Source organism: Dendrobates tinctorius, unplaced genomic scaffold, assembly GCF_039654945.1.
Source record: "Dendrobates tinctorius isolate UK_male_01 unplaced genomic scaffold, ASM3965494v1 ptg000062l, whole genome shotgun sequence".
Taxonomy (NCBI): Eukaryota; Metazoa; Chordata; class Amphibia; order Anura; family Dendrobatidae; genus Dendrobates; species Dendrobates tinctorius.
In genome coordinates this window covers 3241659-3260517 of record NW_027361730.1, presented here as the reverse complement: position 1 = coordinate 3260517, position 18859 = coordinate 3241659, and the positions used below count along the sequence as shown (strand labels likewise).

The 18859-nt window shown below is 43.5% G+C and overlaps 1 protein-coding gene across 1 annotated transcript in view; it reads left to right on the top strand.

Annotated features, from left to right (window-relative positions):
• Positions 1 to 521: 521 nt before the first annotated feature.
• Positions 522 to 18859, top strand: part of LOC141092856 (uncharacterized) — an 82550-nt gene continuing 64212 nt past the window's right edge. Inside the window, exons 1-2 of the mRNA XM_073579171.1 lie at positions 522 to 718; positions 17395 to 18048. Coding sequence (XP_073435272.1) covers positions 17428 to 18048 — 621 coding nt within the window. The 5' untranslated portion in view covers positions 522 to 718; positions 17395 to 17427. The remainder of the gene's footprint in view (positions 719 to 17394; positions 18049 to 18859) is intronic.

The following is an 18859-nucleotide window of genomic DNA, read 5'->3' as shown; positions in this document are numbered from 1 at the left end:
GAAGCAGACTTGTCATCAGTGAGAAGAGTGGTTGTTATACTCACAGATTCTGAAAATGGTGATCTAATTTTGGGCCCAGGTGAAGAATCATCTGAAGCGAATGGAAGTGTCAGTACTTTGGAGGTTAGTGATTAACTGTCGATTGTGCTTATTTTCTTTAATGTACAGGATAATGTGGATGTCCCCTAGATCATCTGGCTACGACAAATATTGCTATTGGTTCTTGTTATTGGGACCCTTTTTGCATTTAGAAGGAAATCTTGAGTATGTGATCAAAGCTATGTATAGCTTATACAAAAGTGGGGTATAGAATTTTATTTTAGTGTTTTATTCCAATTTAGATCACTAGAGATGATTTAACTAACAATATATTTGTGTTATTAACAATATTCTTTTCTTAAGACTTCTCTGAAATGGGTCAGACACATTTTCAAATGATTAATACACTTTAAATGAATGCAGAGTCTCATATGTCATTGTGCCCCAGTGTTTTCAGGTAAAGCTTATTTTATAGGAGTCTTCGGCTGAAGAATCCCAAGTCGTCCTGCTCAAAGGTGAGGAAGAGACTGATGACCACAGTCGTGTTCCAGTAAACGGAGATCAGGGAGATTCATGGGAACTACTTGCTGATTGTTTTCTAAGTGACAGCCATGGCAATTTGTGGGAGGATTGTCCAGAACGCAAACCAACTACAACGCTAACAAAAGAAGATAGACAGGTGGTTATCTATTCATGTCTGAAATCAAAATTTTGCTTATGAATATACACTCGTCAACATTGAATTTGTAACACCAAGAAGGAAAAGTCATAGAATTATGGAAATCACAGGATCAATAGACATGTTACTGATATGCTAATGATGAATAAAGGAAAACAAACATCTCAATTCATTCAGTATCGCATCACGTGCACAAATACAAGCACTTACATGCCTTTTACTGCTATCAGTGAGGTTATTGTGGTTGTCTGATGAATGTTCCGCAACATTGAGTGCAAGTAGACATGCAAATCATCAAGGTTCGCTGCTGGCAGCACCCTTTGAAATTATCGACCAATGATGTCCCAGATATGCTCTATGAGAGACAAGTCTGGGGATGCGGGAGGCCATGGTAGCCCTTTCAGGCCATGTAGGCTGCTCACAGTAGCATGAGCAAAATGAGCAACTCTTGGGACACTTTGTAAAAATGGCTGTACCACTGGTTCCACGACAAAATCAATGTAACGCCGAGATGTTAGTGTACCTGGAATGAAGACTAGAGGAGTCTGCATACCATAAATGATGCCTCCCCACTGCATAATCACCAGAGTAAGACCAGTATGATGTTCTCTTGTGAAACCTCTTTATGGTGATGTCCACATAGTCTCATCAGATTCGAAGGATGGCACATAGTTATTCATAATGTTTTACAATCCTAATTCATCTTACATTATCTACACAAACCATTAGAAGGTGTTATCATGACTTTGGACTACATGCCAGATGTCTAGCTACAGGTGTTCCATTGACCTCATGTCACCGCTCTCAAAGGCTATCATGGTGCAGAACAAGATAGCGATGGAGGCTAGAATGAAGTGCTATCCTCTTCAGCTACGAGTCCCACTTTTGTCTTGGATGCATAAATACCTGAAGATTGGTCTTAAGACCACAAGGCAGCACCATGAAAAGGTCTTCATGTAGGAATGTGAAACTGTCCCAGGAGGTGCTTTTTAACTTGACAATGCCAGGCTTCATGGTTTGTTTGTTATTTTGTATAATTTTTTTATTGAAAATTTTCACATTAACAAAATATAACAAAGAGCAGCACGTTATCTATGCTGCAGATGTAATGAACCATTTTAACTTCAGCATTCTATGAAATGATAGCATCACGAATATCATTTTCCAATGTTTCCATACAGAAAGATATAGGATGTCTCAAATTCAAAAGCAATAAAGCTAACATAACAATTTACCATTTCCTGTCTGGGAATAGTATCAGAACAGAAAAGAAAAAAAAGAAGAGAAAGGGAGGGGGAAGGGGGTGGGGGTGTAGGGGGAAACTCTTCTAACCTGCCTCAAAAAAAAACCTCAAACCACTTAATTAGTATGCCTCTCCCCTTTTCAACTGATCCCAAACCCTATTTGACAGTGACAATTTTAGTTCTCTAATCTCAGGACTCCTAGACGATTTTTAAGGCTTTCCGTTAAGTACCACTTCGTTGAGAAAGGCTCGATTATCTTTCGTCTCTCTTCAGCATTACAAAATTTACCAATAAATTGTTTCCATTTTGATAAAAAATTTCCCTGCTTGTGTCTCTTTGTTCATAAGTGCATCTGGGTCGCCCACCCAGGGCTGTGGGGTACTCGGTAACGGGCCCGATGAGCTTCAATGGGGGATGTCACGGCAGCTGGGACCCGGCCCATGGCCCTGGGTGCCCATTGTAAAAGGGGAATGTTCAGTGTGCTTATGGTGATGATGAAAGTTTATAAGTGATTCGTGACGCCACCTGTGGTGTTCGGCAATGGAGATGTAAGCTGACGCTGCAGACAGATCCTCTGGGACAGATGATGTGGTGCAGCAATGAAGTTATAGCCCTCCACAGGCAGGGCTGTAGTCCCAGGGCAGAGTAGGTGAAGTGACACGTAGATGGTATAGTGTCTGGTGCAAAGGATGTAGCAGTGTTGAGCGGGTTGGCGCAAGAATAAGTGGAGGACACCAGGGCATGTAGTTCCAAAGCTTTACTCACAGTCTGTTGTACAAACAGGTGCCTGCCTCCGTGCCGTGTCCTCCGGGTCAGGGACTCAGTCAACCTCCAGGCCAGATGGAATACTCCTTTTCAACAGTCCGCCAACATCTGCCTTTCTGAACGTCTCCTCTTATAGCGCCTTTAAATGAAGTACTACTAGTACTGAGTTACACTGGAGTTCCTCCTGTCCGATGTTCTTATGAACTCTACTTGTATGGCAGACAGCTGTAGCCTGCTTCGGGGACTCCTTTGTTATGAATGGGTCACCGAGGAGGAAAAAATAAACAACAAGCTAAGTCTCAGAAAACCAGAGAAGTTGGTAACTATGCAGATTTCAGATCCCTGAACTTAACCGCACAACTAGCAGCAGTCGTAGAGCGTTCCTACAATGGTCCTAGACGCCTCGTCACAACCGGAGAGCTACATAAGCCTAAAGCAGGAAAAGAGGAAAACTAACTGCCCCAGAGCAGACCCCAAAGGAAAGACAGCCCCCCACATGTATTGACGGTGAAACAAGATGAAATTACAAACAAAGGCAGGAAAATAGGCTGAGCAAACGATGGGGCCCGGCTAACTAAATAGGACAGGAAAGAAAAGACACTGTCTGCAATCTGTCAAAAAAAGCCTACAAAAATATTGTCCAACACTTCTGATAGCAAAATTAACCCTGAAGTCACTAGACTTCTAAACCTATATCAGCACTCTGAAATATTCTGAGACAGAGCAAAAAAGAGGCCAATCTAATAAGGAACAAAAAGCAGATTGGAAAATACTGATTAATAGGAGTGGAAATTCAGCATAGCCCAAGCAGGGGCAAGCTGATTACACAAAAAACTGAATTGACCAACAAGCGCAAGTGTGAACATTAGCAAAAAACAAACTTAACTTGAGAAGACTGGAAGAGAGCTGAAGTCCAGGACCTGAGAAGCAGACTGAATCACCAGCACCCAGATAGGGTGTCGACTGTCTTATATCCAGTCTGATACTCCAGAGATCCAATCGTTATCTTCCTCATCAGGTGGCAGATCACTACCACTTAAACCAACAGCACTACCTCCTGTCACCACCAGAGGGAGAACGGAAGGGGAACTCTCAACTGGTGGAGCAGAAAATGAGTTCATGACACTCCTTGCTACTAAGTCCCGGCTCACTATCCAGTTGCTGTTGTGTCCCCAAGTCTTGTGTGGGAATAAAGTGGTCACTACTTCTATTTCTCCAGTGTCTGCTGCAGGACCATTAGTATCCATAAAACCTCAGGGACCGGGCCCCGGCCTTGCGCTTAGAACTTCTAGGAAGGGTTCTCTTCTAACCCACGTCCTCTGTTCTCTTTTACTCCTCACGTTCCGTACTAATCTTTCTTTCTATGGAGAATCAGGCTTTCAGTCTATGTTGCTCTCTCTTCCTTTCCTGTGCCAGCAGACCCAGGTCACTGGGATCTGCTGCAGCACTTCCATCCATCTATCCCTCTCTCCGGGGATCTCCTTCTCTCCCCAACTCTCTAACCAACTGACCTCTCAATCCTAAACTCTTCCCGCTCTTTGTAATGTAAACTAACTCCACCCACCTCCCAGCACATTTCGTGATCCAAGCAGGGAGCCACCAATGGGTGCTTTGCTACACTCCAAGCAGGGAGCCGCCGAAGGTACTTTGCTACACTACTTTGTGGTGTGGGGTGCAGGTGTTGGAGTGTGGTCAGGTGTCTCCACCTTACCTGGATGGTGGGATACCACACCTCAGGAGGAGGTGCAGTACCTCTGTGGCGGCTGAGCCTCAGGGGCGCCACATACCCCCCCATTAAACACAGCACGTCCGCGGGCTGAAAAAGAAGCAAAGATGGACAAATACAGGAACATACAAAATTTTTGTAATGCTAATAAACAGTTATTATCTAAACTTCCCAATGTGGGAGGCACTGTTTCTTGAACGTTACAAACAATTTAACTGTCTATCTATATTTAAAGTTATGCTACCTAATTTAAAGTGCTATGGACGCAAATTCACTATCAGCTTGAGTAACACATTTTCTAGCAACACATTTCTTTTCTGTTATCTTTCACATTTTCTACTCTCTTCTTTTCTTTTTGTCCTAGGAGTGACAACCGCTATTGCCTGGTTCGTCATCTGCATATTTTTATTCAATTCTCACATCTTTATTCAGACATTATAAAACATTCTCTATATTTCTTTCTCAATTGAACCCTATAAAATCTGTCATTAATACTTTTACTACACATTATCTCTTTCTAGTTTCTTGTTCAAAAATACTAAGCATTATTCATAAGTGCAAAGAGTAGACATTGGACCAGCCATCGTGTCTGGAAATATCCTTATAACGAGGTAGTCCTTGTTCCAAGGGAAGGTTCCTATGTAAAACCAAGAGAAAGCACCTTAAGAGGTGCAAACTATTTACAATGACAGTTCTGGATCACTCAGCGTCCATGATCTCCACAGTTCAAGTATGAAAAATGCTGCCAATCAAACTGGGCAAGAAGGGGATCAACAGATAAACATCATAATCAAAAATAGAAAAAAAATAGAAAACTGGAAACTTGCTAATACCCTCCTGGGCAACAAAAGTTAGTTCAAATCAAGATTATGGCTAATGATCCCCTCCTGGGGATCTGGAAGCTGGTTGCTTGGGCTGCTTCCAGGGGAGATGCTCTGGGTGTCCACCTCCTGGTGGGTTGAAGAATTGCCGGTTTTCAGATGGCATGGCTGCTGCCTGAGGTACAGCAGGGGTGGTGACTTGTACCCAGGGATGCTGGATTGGTACAGACGTAGCATGACTTACTGGCGTGGGTACAAACACAGTTTTAGTGACCACTGTGGAAGGTACCGGGGAAGTGCAAGCCTTTTCCTTCCTGAAGGTGGCAAGGAAATCCTCTGGTATCCGGCGTACGTTTAAAGCGTACCAGCCACGGAGCCCTTTATGCCGTGTGAAGGTCACATATTCCCCCGGTTGCAGGTCTTGAGCAGGGTGTCCTTTCCGGAAATGAGACTCCATATCTCTCCGGCTAAAGAACAGGTCGGAGATCCGTGTAGGGTCTGCGGTGAAGCCGAACCCCCGCTCGTGGTTCACATTAAGGACCTGGCCCCATCCTGCCGAATCCCGGGACACATAGTGACCAGCACGGGCTCTCTCCTTGCTGTCCAGGTCAGGGCCCAGCACAGCCAACCTCCTGTTCTCTCTCCCGCTGCTCAGTTGCCAGTTGGCAGATGGTTTCCTGACACTAGTCCCTTGTACCTTCCTCCTCCTCCTCCCGGGACCGGCCCCTGCCCACTGTGGACCGTGGCACCACTGTCAGGGGTTCAGATGTTTCCCCCCCGGGGACTGATATCCCGGTCCCAAACCAAGTCCAACACCACCTGTCCGGCCGCTGTACCCGGCGGGCACCTAGTGGCTTCCCCAACCTCAGGGGCGACGTGCGTACCTGGTGCCTCCTGGCGGTGCAGTCCCGTCTCCGGTGCAGGCACGGTGCGGGTCCGGGTGACAGTGGTGGTGGTTGTAGTTGTCCGGTCTCCGGGGGTCTCCGGTGGGACCTGCGCAACCGCGCTGGGTCCTGACGGGAACTCCGCTTCCTCTGCTTCAGCTCCCAAAGCTTCACATAGCGGCGGTGGTAACGGAGAGATTGCAGGGGACGCTGACGGTGGTATTGCAGCTGTCGCAGGCTCTACAGGGTTTTCCTGGGGAAGATCCGGTGCAGCGACGGCGGGTACCGGTGACTGGGGTACCGCGGGTGTAGTCCCCTCCAGGGTGGGCTGCCACTTCTTCCAGAGCGCCTCCTGCTTCAGCCACAGTTCGTTAGTCAACCGGGCAATCTCCTCTTCTAGCTGTTGACAGTTCATCCTGGAAGCCGGGTTAGAGCCTTCAGCAATTGCACTGAGGAGACTCAGCTCAACCTCCTTGCACTCCGCAGGCCTCCTCCCTTCTCCTTCCAATATGGCGTTCTGGTGTTCTTCTTCCTTCCTGGGCTTTTTCCCCGCCACTGGCTCTCGCCCCTCCTTCTCAGGGCGGCATCTTCTTCCTACTCCTCCATACCAGGCCAGTATACGAACCCCTCGGGGGGTGGGCTATGTTGCTGTCGCATTGAAGCTCAGACAGGTGAGGCCCTGGACAATTCGCGGTCTTTTCTTAGGACCACCCATGTTGTCACGCTCTTCTTCACCGAGTCGGCGGCCATTTCTAACGTTCATTTTACAGTCTATTAAATTAGGTCTTCTGCACATTTTTCAAAATGTTTGAATCTTAGGCACACAGAACCCAATGGCATTGGGTCTCATCATCCTATTCGTGACGCCAAGTTTTATGGGTCGCCCTCCCAGGGCAGTGAGGTACTCGGTACCGGGCCCGATGAGCTTCAATGGGGGATGTCACGGCAGCTGGGACCCGGCCCGTGGCCCTGGGCGCCCATTGTAAAAGGGGAATGTTCAGTGTGCTTATGGTGATGAAAGTTTATAAGTGATTCGTGACGCCACCTGTGGTGTTCGGCAAGGGAGATGTAAGCCGACGCTGCAGACAGATCCTCTGGGACAGATGGTGTGGTGCAGCAATGATGTTATAGCCCTCCACAGGCAGGGCTGTAGTCCCAGGGCAGAGTAGGTGAAGTGGCACGTAGATGGTATAGTGTCTGGCGCAAAGGATTTAGCAGTGCTGAGCGGGTGGGCGCAAGAATAAGTGGAGGACACGGGGCATGTAGTTCCAAAGCTTTACTCACAGTCTGTTGTACAAACAGGTGCCTGCCTCCGTGCCGTGTCCTCCGGGTCAGGGACTCAGTCAACCTCCAGGCCAGATGGAATACTCCTTTTCAACACTCCGCCAACATGTGCCTTTCTGAGCGACTCCTCTTATAGCGCCTTTAAATGAAGTACTCCTAGTACTGAGTTACACTGGAGTTCCTCCTGTCCGATGTTCTTATGAACTCTACTTGTACAGCAGACAGCTGTAGCCTGCTTCGAGGACTCCTTGCTACTAAGTCCCGGCTCACTATCCAGTTGCTGTTGTGCCCCCAAGTCTTGTGTGGGAATAAAGTGGTCACTACTTCTATTCCTCCGGTGTCTGCTGCAGGACCATAAGTATCCATAAAACCTCAGGGACCGGGCCCCGGCCTTGCGCTTAGAACTTCTAGGAAGGGTTCTCTTCTAACCCACGTCCTCTGTTCTCTTTTACTCCTCACGTTCCGTACTAATCTTTCTTTCTATGGAGAATCAGGCTTTCAGTCTATGTTGCTCTCTCTCTCTCTTCCTTTCCTGTGCCAGCAGACCCAGGTCACTGGGATCTGCTGCAGCATTTCCATCCATCTATCCCTCTCTCCGGGGATCTCCTTCTCTCCCCAACTCTCTAACCAACTGACCTCTCAATCCTAAACTCTTCCCGCTCTTTGTAATGTAATCTAACTCCACCCACCTCCCAGCACGTTTCGTGTTCCAAGCAGGGAGCCACCAATGGGTGCTTTGCTACACTCCAAGCAGGGAGCCGCCGAAGGTGCTTTGCTACACTACTTTGTGGTGTGGGATGCAGGTGTTGGAGTGTGGTCAGGTGTCTCCACCTTACCTGGATGGTGGAATACCACACCTCAGGAGGAGGTGCAGTACCTCTGTGGCGACTGAGCCTCAGGGGCGCCACACATCCCCTTGCTCTACCATCATATAATGATGTAATTGGGCCATCAAGTCAGATAGTAATGGGGTTGACGGACTGAGCCATTGCTTGAGGATCAACTTTTTAGCCAAAATTAGAATAGTATGTAAAAGTTTTCTGGGGCCCCCCCCCACAATCCCTCGTCACCACATCTCCCCAAGAGTGCAAGATCGCCAACGATAATGGTGTTATGTTGCTCCATAATTCATCTATCAAACCAGAAACTGAGACCCAGAATGAGGCAATAGATTGACATGACCATAATCTATGTATCAGGTCTGATTTAGGGAGCTGACACTTGGGGCATGCAATAAGTTTATCAGAGTTAGGATCTGATCTATGGATATTACACGCATAAAAAGCTCCATGCATGATTTTGAATTGAGTCTCCCTCCAAGATTCATTTATTATGTGTTTCCGGAAGAGAGACCAACCGTTCTTGATCCTGGAGGGAGCCTCAATATCATCCAATTGTAGCCTCCAATATTTAAAAAAAAAATGTCAGGGGAAACCACCAGGTGGGCACTTACCAGCAGTTTCAGCAACCCTGACAGTGAGAGCCTTTGACGGCCTGTGACATCTGTACTAACAGCGTCCAGGAGCTGGACAAGATGACAGCATTACAGCAGGGCTGGAGTGAGCAGAACACCGGGTGGTGAGTTTACTGACAGGTCCTGCAGCACGTGACCACAGAGGGCAGGGCTTAGTATCCTGCTGCTGGAGATGAGTGCAGGATGCTACAGGGACACTGGAGCAGAGAAGAGGGGAAAGGGGGCCACTGGACACCAGGGAAAGGACGGGGCACCAGAGGGAGACGAAATCCAAAGCAAGCCGAGGTCAGTAAATGAGAGAGGCAATGCGGTACACAAGAAGGAGGCTAATCAGGAATAGTCAGGGACGTAGCAGGAGTCAGAAAACCAGAGAAGCAGGTACACAGTACAGAATCAAAAGGCAAACACAACGAGGGACAAAACCGAGTCAGAACCATACAAGCAAGCTAGAACACAGGCACACAGGGGTTGACACACTCAGCCAAGGACAAAAGTAAAACTGACTGGTATTGGAGCTTCCCAGGGCTATAAGAAGCTCTCCCCGAACCAAAGAGAGACCACAATAATAAACCCCAGGTGTGCAGGTCAGAGTCTGCGCTGGGATCAAGACTTAACCCCTGACATGCAGGTCAAAACCTGCACTGGGATCATGACAAAAAGCATCTGGGAGAGGGTTTAACAAATACGGACTCATTATAGAGTAAATTGCGGAGATTGAAGGGGTCCCCATTGGGTGCTGGAATAACTCATCCAGAACAGTGCCAGGCTTCATGTTGCTCATGTTATTGTGAAGAAGAAAATGAAGAATTCTTGTATTATTGTGTCTATAGGCACCTTACTTTATGCTCACCATACTATGTAGGTTTATTATGCTATTGTGAGCAGAATCTGTGGCCAAAACATGCTCTCATGGCCTGCAGCACCACTGGACATGTTTCACATTGAGCACATCTGGGGCCAAGGTCGGACATACCATTGGTGATTATGTTCCAAACCAGGTGGGATTGTGCATTATGATAAGTTATTGGATTACAAAAGGCCCTTGTATTGTGCGTGTACAGAGGACCTCTTCTGTCTGTATCCTCGCCTGTCTGGGATGTCATTGGTCGGCTATTGCAAAGGGAGCTGCCAGCAGCGGATCTTGTTGTGCTGCATGCCAAGCTGAACTCAGCATAGCAGTACATTCTTCAGACAAGAAATAGCAACCTCTTTAATAGTAGCCAAGGTGTGTAAGTGCATTTATTTCTGCACGCAGTAGTCATACTTGAAACTGAATCGAGCGAGATGTTTAGAAAATGTTGATTTCATTTTTTGATCATTGCCATTTTATTTACGCGTTTATCAATTCCATGATTTTCAGAATTCCACAAGTTTTCCTTCTTGTGCAATAATGTTGAAGAGCATAGATAGGGTTCTCATAGACAAACAATTCTTCTTGTATTAATGTTTAAATAGAATCTCTGCAAGTTTTTGATATGAAAACTGAATGATGCAGGGGCAGATAGCCTGATTACACTGATGTGTCACTTACTGGATTGTTTGATGCAGTTTTGATTAAAATCCTTTTTTGTCTGCTGCAGGTGGTCAGAATGCTGATTCCTGTATAATCCAGCCCACAACAGTAATTGGTAGTTTCCGGTGTACACTATACATTGGGAGCAAGCTGCCAGTCAGTGATCTTAATGGGATTATACGTCTAGACTGCTTTGCATGTGGCACCTAGTCAGGCAGTGATAATCTCCTGCTGATAAAACACTGATCGTATTGCAACTGCAGAACACAGCCTAATAAGTGACACATCCCTTGAATCAGGATCTCTGCCACTATATCATGCTCCTCTCAAATTACTTTGCTAAAACCTGCTGACAAATTATATTAAGGGAATATAAGTGTGTTTTAAGTGGAAGAGTGGTTTTGGATTAGTTATGAATAAAGGTGCTGCATGAACAGATGATTCCAAAATATCTGGACATCAATTAAAAACACAATTAATAACTGCTGATATAAAAAAGGAACTTTTTCTGAAATATAGATAAATCTATGATATTTTGAAGAAAAAGTAGTGTGTGCTCAATATTGTAATTGTAATCATCTTCATTTTGCAGCTATATACTGTACCTCTAGTATGTTCATAATAATATTCTACCCAGTAGTCATAGATTACTTATAGTTGTAATTTTTTTGAATTTTCTAATTTACCTGTAAAGATTATGGGCTTAATTTATCAAAAATTTTACGGTAGTATTCTTGCATAAAAAGCTTTGAAAAGTAGCAAAAATTTGGTCCAACTCGAGGTTGCACTAATATTATGTGACCTTTGGCTTTCTAACGCTATATTTGCCCAGCTCCAATAAAGTGCATGGAGCTGTGATGTGACAAGGTCATGGTTACTGCTGCTTGTCAAATTCATGATGCGTAGCAATGTTCCCTATGCCACAAATATTACTCCACCAGGGACTGGAATAGGATTTGTGAAAAGGCGCAAACAAAGGTGTATGTTGTCTGATGCTCCTGATTCATTAGTAGGTGAATGCTTCCTCTTTGCTCAAGAGCATCTTACTTCCTGCACACCCTTCATCAAGCAAACTGTGAGTTTCTGTGAGTTTTGAGTACTTTATTCAGAAAAAAACCAAAACTATTACATATTCAGAATTTTTATATAATTAATATTCTGGATATGCGCAAATTGTGTTTTCACAACCTTAAAAGAGGTTCTCTGGGAATGTAATAAAACGGCCCCATCACATAATTCACATGACATCTCATCCTGCTCATGTCAGGACTAGACATGAGCGAATATCGTTGAATCCCTGCTTATTCAGCTCGCTAATAGAGCTTCTGAATAGCTGCAGCGGGAACCCGGATAACTGGGGCGCTCCCGATAATCAGGTGTCTGGTGCCGCAGCTGCATGTATCGCGGGTGCTTGTGTGACAGTTATAACACATGCATGGAGAGCCTGTTTGTTGTTGACTGTCACACAGCCGCGACACATGCAGCTGCGGCGCCGAACAGCTGATTATCGGGAGCGCTACAGTTATCTGGTTTCCCGCTGCAGCTATTCGGTAAGCGCTATTTGCGAACTGAATAAGGAGGGATCCGACGATATTCATTCATGTCTAGTCAGGAACGGGTTACAACCTGAAGAAACACTGCTCCCGAGACCTGTGTGTGAACTGACAAGAGCCGTATCGTAAGCACATGCACCTCAGTGAGCCAAGAAGTGTGTGACAAAAAAAAGAAATATACGGTATCTTCTCCGGGGATAACTGCGAATGGAGGAGTGAGGATGGATAAATAAAATCCTTTGGCTGTTGACACACAGGTTTTGAGAGCTCTGTTTCTTAAGACTGCAGCCTGTCCTGACACTTGACTAGGATGGACCGTGTTTGAATTATGTGATGTGAGCTACTTCATTACATTCCTGAGGAACCCCTTTAAGTCCCTTTTACCAATACATATGCCACAAAATCAACATTCGCAGGACAACCTCATGAGACTTCCATGCACACACAACCTAATGCAACCTTACAGACTTCAGCTGTTTAACAGTTGATATATTACCGTAAATTCAAGGGAAGTAATATAAATCTCTATGCAGTTTGTTTCCTTGTGTATAATTCTATAAGGATGACCAGAGGGAAATATGATTATGAGCTTTATGTGAGGCAGACACACTGCTTACCCATAAGATGGGAAGAGATAGAAATTAGAGTTGTGTGAAAAAATATTTAAATTGATAAAACACTTAAAGGGGTTCATGTTCTGTCTTTAGGAGTTCACTGCTTCCCAGACTTCCTGCTTACCAGGGGTGGTGCCCTCTCGAAAGATTGTCAGTTTAAACTAGTGGCATCACTACTCTTATGACCCAAACTGTAATTTCTTTGATTATGCAAGCAGACGCACCTTTGACTCTGCAGCAACGAACGAGTGCAGGAGAACCGAAGATGGCCAAATCCCACTATCTGGATGGCTTCAGAGAAGAGCTTACAGTTGTGGCCAAAAGTATTGACACCCCTGCAATTTTGTCAGATAATACTCAGTTTCTTCCTGAAAATGATTGCAATCACAAATTCTTTGGTATTATTATCTTCATTTAATTTGTCTTAAATGAAAAAACACAAAAGAGAATGACGCAAAAACCAAAACATTGATCATTTCACACAAAACTCCAAAAATGGGCCAGACAAAAGTATTGGCACCCTCAGCCTAATACTTTGTTGCACAACCTTTAGCCAAAATAACTGCGACCAACCGCTTCCGGTAACCATCAATGAGTTTCTTACAATGCTCTGCTGGAATTTTAGACCATTCTTCTTTGGCAAACTGCTCCAGGTCCCTGATATTTGAAGGGTGCCTTCTCCAAACTGCCATTTTTAGATCTCTCCACAGGTGTTCTATGGGATTCAGATCTGGACTCATTGCTGGCCACCTTAGAAGTCTCCAGTGCTTTCTCTCAAACCATTTTCTAGTTTTCAGCTTTTTGAAGTGTGTTTTGGGTCATTGTCCTGCTGGAAGACCCATGACCTCTGAGGGAGACCCAGCTTTCTCACACTGGGCCCTACATTATGCTGCAAAATTTGTTGGTAGTCTTCAGACTTCATAATGCCATGCACACGGTCAAGCAGTCCAGTGCCAGAGGCAGCAAAGCAACCCCAAAACATCAGGGAACCTCCACCATGTTTGACTGTAGGGACCGTGTTTTTTTCTTTGAATGCCTCTTTTTTTCTCCTGTAAACTCTATGTTGATGCCTTTGCTTTTGTCTCATCTGACCAGAGAACATTTTTCCAAAACATTTTAGGCTTTTTCAGGTAAGTTTTGGCAAACTCCAGCCTGGCTTTTTTATGTCTCGGGGTAAGAAGTGGGGTCTTCCTGGGTCTCCTACCATACAGTCCCTTTTCATTCAGACACCGACGGATAGTACGGGTTGACACTGTTGTACCCTTGGACTGCAGGGCAGCTTGAACTTGTTTGGATGTTAGTCGAGGTTCTTTATCCAACATCCGCACAATCTTGCATTGAAATCTCTTGTCAATTTTTCTTTTCCGTCCACATCTAGGGAGGTTAGCCACAGTGCCATGGACTTTAAACTTCTTGATGACACTGCGCACGGTAGACACAGGAACATTCAGGTCTTTGGAGATGGACTTGTAGCCTTGAGATTGCTCATGCTTCCTCACAATTTGGTTTCTCAAGTCCTCAGACAGTTCTTTGGTCTTCTTTCTTTTCTTCATGCTCAATATGGTACACACAAGGACACAGTAAAGAGGTTGAGTCAACTTTAATCCATGTCAACTGGCTGCAAGTGTGATTTAGTTATTGCCAACACCTGTTAGGTGCCACAGGTAAGTTACAGGTGCTGTTAGTTACACAAATTAGAGAAGCATCACATGATTTTTCAAACAGTGCCAATACTTTTGTCCACCCTCTTTTTTATGTTTGGTGGGGAATTATATTCAATTTGGCTTTAGGACAATTCTTTTTGTGTTTTTTTCATTTAAGACAAATTAAATGAAGATAATAATAACAAAGAATTTGTGTTTGCAATCATTTTCAGGAAGAAACTGAGTATTATCTGACAGAACTGCAGGGGTGTCAATACTTTTGGCCACAACTGTACAAGCTCTATAGTAAAGATCTTGCCAGCACTGAGCTAGTTGTCTAGGAGACCGGCCACCACTTATAGACTGCAGTGGTAAATAATAGAATTCAAAATCCCTTCTGTTCTTGAGAATGAAAAGATATTTAACCCTCCGTCAGGCGCAATATAGATTCTCCTCAGTTCATGCGCAATGTGCCTGACAAGCACAGGTCAGAAAACCACCTATAGTAGCTACATATTTCAATTTCAGGACTATAGAAGTAGTCAGTGACCTTCATAGGAATGTATTAAAAGAGATTACACCAAATCAGTTGCAAAAAAAAACATTTATTAACCATAAACTTATTAAAACTAAAAGTACCACTTTTCGGTAGTACCGCCAAATAGGCTCCAGTTATCTTTACTTAACTATTGCTTAAATATAAAATTATGGAAAAAAACTTAAAGGATATTGCACTTAGATGTTACTTAATTATTTTCTACTCATCTTCAGTGGTTTCAATTGCAGCAGAAGCAGCACAGGTACACTTAGAAAAGCAAGGCTGGCAGACGAAAGTTGCATGGGAAAGGCAGATTGATTCTTTACATATTTTGCAGTCATATTTAGAAAGCCTTCTGAAACCAGATACAAATGAGCAGGTAGTACAACTGCGTCTTTTAGAAGGTGGTAGAGTCGGTGTTTGTTCTGGAACGTCCTTGGGACGATATCTCTTCAACCGGTGTTGCAGGGCAAGGGGCATTCCAACCGTCTTTGTACTTCTTAGGCTTAGCTCTCCACTCACCAGTTCATTAGCCAATTGTTTTAGGTACATTCTTCTGCGCATTTGTTTAAGTTCATTACCGAGGTAAATTACTTGTGAGTTGATGCCACCCACATTCAGCATTGTAAAGAAGATTACCATCGGCCAGCGTTTGGTATTTCGACTTACATTGAAATTGCCACACATTTGGTCAGCAGTGTCAACGCCGCTTTTGGTCAAATTATAAAAAGTTATGATTTCTGGTTTCCTTAGCTCCCCAGACTCTGGATCAATGGTGTAATCATTATGTAATGAAGAGACCAAAATCACATTTTTCCTCTCGCGTGGGTTGTAAGAAACTAAAATCTTTCCATTACTGAACCCAAACATAGTGCTATACTGTTGTTTGCCTTTTGTATATAGAAAATCTGGCGGCAACTGCCTTTTGTTTTTTCTAACAGTTCCCACATATGACAGCTTTTTCGTTTTTAAAAAATCAATCAGATCAAAGTCAGTAAACCAGTTGTCAGCAGTGATATTTCGACCAGATCCAAACATTGGCTCAGCAATTCTCTTTACCACATCACTAGGCTTGTTGCTCACATTGAAAGGACCTGGTGGCTGTCTTCCACAATAAACTTCCATGTTCATAGTGTACATCATCCTTGCATCAACCATGGCAAAAATTTTAATTCCATATTTGTTTGGCTTTGATGGTATATATTGCCGAAAACCACATCTTCCACGGAAACCTGGAAGCATCTCATCAATAGTGAGGTTTTGCCCCGGGCAATAGCTTTTTTGACAATTCATAATAAATTGTTGAAATATGTCCCGAATTGGTGCAAGCCGGTCATAACCTTTTCGTTCTGTCCGGGTACTTCGATCATCGAAACGGAGGCAACGGATCAGGACTTTGAATCGTTTCAGATTCATCACAAGGCTGAATTTTTCGATGCCATCACCGTCTGTCCCCCACAGCTCCTCCGAACTTTGCCTATTTGCTCTGAAAGCACCAGCTAGGTATAACAAGCCAATAAATGCCTTGAGTTCAATCACATCAGTGTTTTTGATGTCCCTCTCTCTGGAGAATTGCTCTTTGATTGTGTCAATATACTGGTTAGTGAACCGAACAATAGTTTCCAACATGCTATCTGTAATTAGATTACTCCAACATTCCACTGCAGTTTTAGCTTTTCTAGCACTTCCAATAACTCCAGGAAGGTGTGTAATAATATTGTGGGATTCTCTGCGCTGTTTGTTCTTGGGTGCCTTTTTGTTCCACTTTGTATTTTTATCTTTGCCCAAATAATAAGCTAGATCTGTGTCTGTTTCCTCTGTATCAGTGTCATCACCATCCTGCTCTGTTCCAGAATCAGTGTTACATTCTGCTACCTCATCTTCAGATGAAATGTCACTAGATTCCTCTAAATCCTCAGTTACTGCTGGTTCTTCCTCATCATCTTCTAACAAAAAATCTTCATTTCTTCTAAATGAAGGGGTTTAGATGAATCATACTGTTTTCTGGCCATTGCAGCAGAAAATCTGAAGCAAGAGAGAAAGAGTATGTGTTAGGGCGCAATGTGCCTTAGAAGCCACCCTCCTTTTGTCTAAGAAAACAGTACTTATGTACACTAACTTAGCATTAATCCTTCATAAAACAAGCTAAATACACAATCGTGATGAATAAAAAAAGAAAATACTAACCTTTCAATTTGTGTTGAAATCAGGCGCAATGTGCCTGAGAAGCCAAAGTGTTGATATCTGCTCACTAGAAGGTCTGCTGAGTCACTGTGATATCAGGTTTCACAGAGCCTGTAGAGTCAGGAGATAACTAGGAGGGGTGGGGTTTTCTGATAAGTGGGCAAGGAGAGAGAAGTGAAACTAATTACTGTGTGCCTGTCAGATCTATTGCGCCTGACGGAGGGTTAATAAGGAAATATGTAAACTTGCTTGTTTTTATAAGTAATTTGCAATTTTACAACTTCAAGAAGTTGAAAGTAACCCTTTAACTATGATCTAATTATCTGGAAATTAAAATAGTGTTTAGAATCATTCAAATAGTTAAAAAAATAATAACAAGATGTTCTCGTTTAGCATTGATAGTGTCTGACTGTATTTATTGCGCTACCAACAGCCTCCAATTACAGACGCAGAGGATGCAGAGCAGATGACATGCCATTCACAAGGCTGTGACAGCACTGGGGAATCACAATGTAACAAAAAAGCAGAGAAAAGAAATACAATGAAAAATTTGACCTTAGAGAAAGTTGAGTCTTCAGATGACTTTGAGACAATAAAGGAAGAAACTTCTCAGGTACCAAGCAAAATGGCAACAGCAACATTTCTACCCCCATGTAAGGAAATAGGGGACAATGACGTACCTAATATAAAGGCACCTATGTGTACTAACGAACAAAAGACTGAAAATGAGGACAAAAACAAAGGTCCTTATAAGACTACATTATACCCAGCACAGAAACTTGACAATGTAAATACTACAATAAAGGTAGCCACAAGTGAGAGAGGAGATCAACTGACCCAGGCTGGACTAAATGACGCTACCACAGTCAGTAGAGCCAAAGGTGCAGCAGAGAAACAATACACGGAATCAAGAACAGAGGTAGAATCAGAAACTGAAATCACAACTGTTGGGGATGTTCACAAAATTAAATCACAACCAGAACCGATGAGTGATGAAAAAGGTGTGTGTAGTGGACATGGCTATACGACCAGTGAAGATAAAGCTGATGAAACCAATGACAGTGTTAAGCCCTTAATGTCCCAGCTGGTAAGTGCTGAAGTCAAACTTTATTTTTAAAGTATAAATTAAGTAAACAGGAAATATACTTATTCCAAGTGTCTGTATACTTATTTTTGTGAAACAGTCTTGCAGAAATCATTCATAATACACAACAGGTAATTTCCTCTTGAAGGGGTGAGGATTAGCCAAGAAGAGGGGCTCAATTATCTTTGTCCACTTGCAGACAGAACAGAGGGGAGAGGCTCCTGCTGCAGCCAGTTTCCTTACAGCTATAGATACAGATCATATGGAAATTTGCGGCTCTTAGTAAAAATCCGGTTTTCACAGGTTGTTTGATTAGAAAGAAAATGTATTTAAAATCAATATCACATTTAGAAAAGTATAGATAAAGATAAGAAATGAGAAATAAAAGAAACAGGTGTCACGGAGGCCACAGACTATAGGTCTCGATATCAAAATAATGTTCTCATACTGAGAACCAAGTCAGCACTGTCCTTCAGTAATAGATTAGAAGTCTGTTTTCTAAATCATTGTTTTTAAAGCATTTTCATAATTGAACAGAAAAATTTAAGAAATCACATTGCACATTTCTGCGTCAACTGTGAAAATGTTTTAAAAGCAATGATTTACAAAACAGGCTTCTTATCTATTCCTGAAGGATAATGCTGACTTGGTTATCAGTATGAGAACATTATTTTGATGTTTTGGGAATAAAAATTGTAAACTCTTCATAATGTCCAATATAATTTTGGTTTGGCATGCGCAGAGCCCCATGGCTGTGGGCCACAATTTTGACATTAATATGACATCCTTTGGACAGCAAGCGAGACGTCAGTCA